A 3659-nucleotide genomic window follows, 5' to 3' on the forward strand; every position below is an offset into this window, starting at 1 on the left:
TACAGCGGCTTTATTTTCTACTGACGTTCTTTTTTTATTGTATATTTAATGCGTGTAGATACTCCAGACACTAGCGATATAACACGTGATAAGGACAATAAGGCAAACAGTATAAATAAATACAATAAGGCAGAAGAGAAGAAGATTTTCAGCACAGTACCAAATAAAACCTTCCAGAATTGTAAGTAAATGTTTTATTTACGGTATAGAAAAAAACGTATCGTCGTCATTCGTCATTTACCTGGGAGTCAACATTTATTTATTTAGTATAAGAAATAAATTGACCCCATTAGTGTACCTTAGAGTTACACCACTAGTCATATCTCCTCATGGGTTTCTGAGAAGATACCACAGGAACGACCCAGTGCTTTTTCTCCAGATGTCAACATTTACACAACTTGAATTAGCCATAGTTTTTTTCAAAAGTAGTTTAATAACTAGCAATTTAATAACTACTCGTTTAATAGCCCTTTCAATAACTAGCTAAATTGCTAGCTAAATTGCTAGCTAGTTTGTCATTTCAACGCACTTTCAGCCAGGCAACATTTCTTTTTTTTTTCTTTTTTTATTAAGATTCATTTAATACTAATTTTACCAAATTATGAAGTAAATACAGATATATTTGACAATCATTTTACAGTTCTGCTGTTATTTTCTTATTATAATGTTTATTTGAAGAAAAAAAAAACTGCTAGCAGCTTCTTAGCTTGATTGCTAGATTGTGTGTTACAGTGTTTTAGAGTCTTTTATGGTTTTTGAGAGACACGTACATGTTCCTTTTGTTTCTATGCAACAAACTCGGCCTTGTAACTGTGTGAACGAACAAATCTATAAATGTTCCACTTTGTTTCATTGAAAAATCCTCCCTCAGCGTGAAGAACAGATTTACACGCTTTCCGCATCCGGATGCTTCGTTTCTCCGAACATTCATCTGAAATACTTCTGCTGTGCCTCGAAAACTCAACAAAGATGTTCTTCTCTGGTTGGACGGTCTTTCCATGCTAGATTACAGTCCAGACGTCTGTCTGCTCTCTAAATAACACTTAGTTTGGACGTATTTGTCGCTCGGCTCATCGTCTTGTCGTATGGCGAAGTTGCTTCCAATGAGCCGAAGTCCAGATGGAATTGCATGGTGTTGAAGGATGGAATGGTTGCCATGTTGGTTCCTTTCACCCAGAATCTGGCTTCCACCTCCATGTTTGACTGTGGCAGTGAGGCATTTGATCACATCTCTTCTTTTCTCCTTTTTACGCAAGTTTTTCAAAATGTCACATTTTGGATAGTTATACTGCATTACCAAGGTCTCTCACAGGAAAAGATTTTCAAGGTTTCAAGATGTGCTGTTTGAGCTATTTTAAAGAAGCACAACAAAACTATAAGACAATGTGAAGGACAGTAGACGCAGTGATCAGCCTAGGAATCTTAATATAACCATTGGGACCCAAATTATACTAATAGAGTATAAATAGAGTTTACTGTCTGGAGAAGTCTGGTCAGAAGTGAAAGAATTGTGTCCAAAACGCCACAACGTAAACAAGCATAAGCGACTGAACTATACACAAAAACACAAGAACTCTGGGAGCAGAAAAATGGGAGGAGCTCTGGACTGATGAGTCAAATCCATCCATTGTGGACCTACCATTCACTGACTAGAAAAGATCTACCCAGAAGGTAGGACCAGATGTTCCAAATCAGGCTTGGAAAGGCAGCAAGTTGTTTTGCCGATGAGCTGGAGCACGATACAATAAGGAGTGTCTGCAGGTAACAGTGAAGCATAGTGGAGGTGAAGCATGGTGGAGGTTTCCGGCAAGTTTGCAGATTGGAGATTTGGTCAGGATTAATGGTGTTCTCAGTGTTGAGAAATACAGAAATGTAGATACTTTTCCATTGCAATACCACCAGGGAGGCGTTTGATTGGCACCACAAGAAATTCATTAAGAATCTTGGGTGTAGAAAATGACAAGCGGTCCTGGAGGTGATTGTTTGAGTCCCGATCTCAACATCATTGAGTCGGTCTGGGATCACATGAAGAGAAAGAAGGATTTGAGAAGATCTGTGGATAGTTCTCCAAGATGTCTGGAACACCCTACCTGCCAAGTTCCTTCAAGATCTGTGTGTGAGTGTATCTAGAAGAACTGATGAAGGCAAAAGGTGCTCACACACAACACTGATTTGGATTTCTTTTCTGTTCATTTTATTAATTGATAAAAAAAAAAAAACTACTTCTATTTTTTATTTAATTATTTTTTTAACACCTGTCTAAAACGCTTACACAGTACTATGTGTGTGCAAAGCTGCAGATGACATGAAGAATTGAACATCACCCTCTGTACCGGTTTTGGTTACCAGGATCTGGGTCGGAGTCGCGTTATATATATATTTCAACACACGCGCCAACAATCTCAAATTCCCCCTCGATCCCTACAGTTCTGTCCTCCGTAGTGTGTGACGTAACCGCGTTCTACCGCCTACGTAGTGCACTAGATGAGGCACAGACCTCGATTTGGGACTCGACCAGGTGGAAGTCAGAGCGCCGGTAATACGAACCCTTGAAAATATCTTTTATTTTTTATTTATAAGCCGCTTGTTTAGTGCACTTGGTCATACAGTGAGGGCTCGAAGACTCAAATTAACGTTTTTCACCGCTTAAAAATGGCAATGAAAGATTTTTAGGAAGGAAATAAGGCCAATAAAACAGGTAAGTGCAAACTATGATCATCCGGGTATTTCCATTTCTATTTCCACACTCAGTATGCAGTGCAATGCAAATACCTTTCCATGAATACATTATAGTTATGAATATTTATAAAAAAAAAGTTACTTTCACTCGTCATTCAAACTAAAATTTCCCTTAGTTATTGTAATGATCTGTTATCTATCTATCTATCTATCTATCTATCTATCTATCTATCTATCTATCTATCTATCTATCTATCTATCTATCTATCTATCTATCTGTTTGTCTATCTATCTATCTGTTTGTCTGTTTGTCTGTCTATCTGTCTGTCTGTCTGTCTGTCTATCTATCTATCTATCTATCTATCTATCTATCTATCTATCTATCTATTTGTCTGTCTATCTATCTATCTATCTATCTATCTATCTATCTATCTATCTATCTATCTATCTGTTTGTCTATCTATCTGTCTGTCTGTCTGTCTGTCCGTCCGTCCGTCTATCTATCTATCTGTCTGTCTATCTATCTATCTATCTATCTATCTATCTATCTATCTATCTATCTATCTATCTATCTATCTATCTATCTATCTATTTGTCTATCTATCTATCTATCTATCTATCTATCTATCTATCTATCTATCTATCTATCTATCGATCTATCTATCTATCTATCTATCTATCTATCTATCTATCTATCTATCTATCTATCTGTTTGTCTGTTTGTCTGTCTATCTGTCTGTCTGTCTGTCTGTCTGTCTGTCTGTCTGTCTATCTGTCTGTCTGTCTCTAAAATAAAGTTTTTTTAATGCTTCTGTATCTGATGACACATCTGGCTGGAAATGTAGGTGTCCCAATACTTTTGCCACACATTGTACACTCCACATAATGAAAAGTGTGTAAGAAGCGCATGACAAATGTGCTGTGGTTTAACAAAGAACTCAAACACGTGGATTGTTGATGTTGTGAACTCATCCATCTAT

General features: G+C 37.1%; 1 protein-coding gene across 2 annotated transcripts in view; it reads left to right on the top strand.

The window, feature by feature from the left end:
• Positions 1-3659, top strand: part of pheta2 (PH domain containing endocytic trafficking adaptor 2) — a 10585-nt gene continuing 6926 nt past the window's right edge. The window contains exon 1 of one of the 2 annotated variants that reach the window (XM_046866157.1): positions 1-181. In XM_046866157.1, the coding sequence (XP_046722113.1) occupies positions 49-181 (133 nt within the window). In that variant the 5' untranslated portion in view covers positions 1-48. Of the gene's footprint in view, positions 182-2529; positions 2699-3659 lie in introns of those variants that run through there. The other variant, XM_046866159.1, reaches the window with a different exon arrangement.

This window comes from Silurus meridionalis, chromosome 14, assembly GCF_014805685.1.
Source record: "Silurus meridionalis isolate SWU-2019-XX chromosome 14, ASM1480568v1, whole genome shotgun sequence".
Lineage (NCBI taxonomy): Eukaryota > Metazoa > Chordata > Actinopteri > Siluriformes > Siluridae > Silurus > Silurus meridionalis.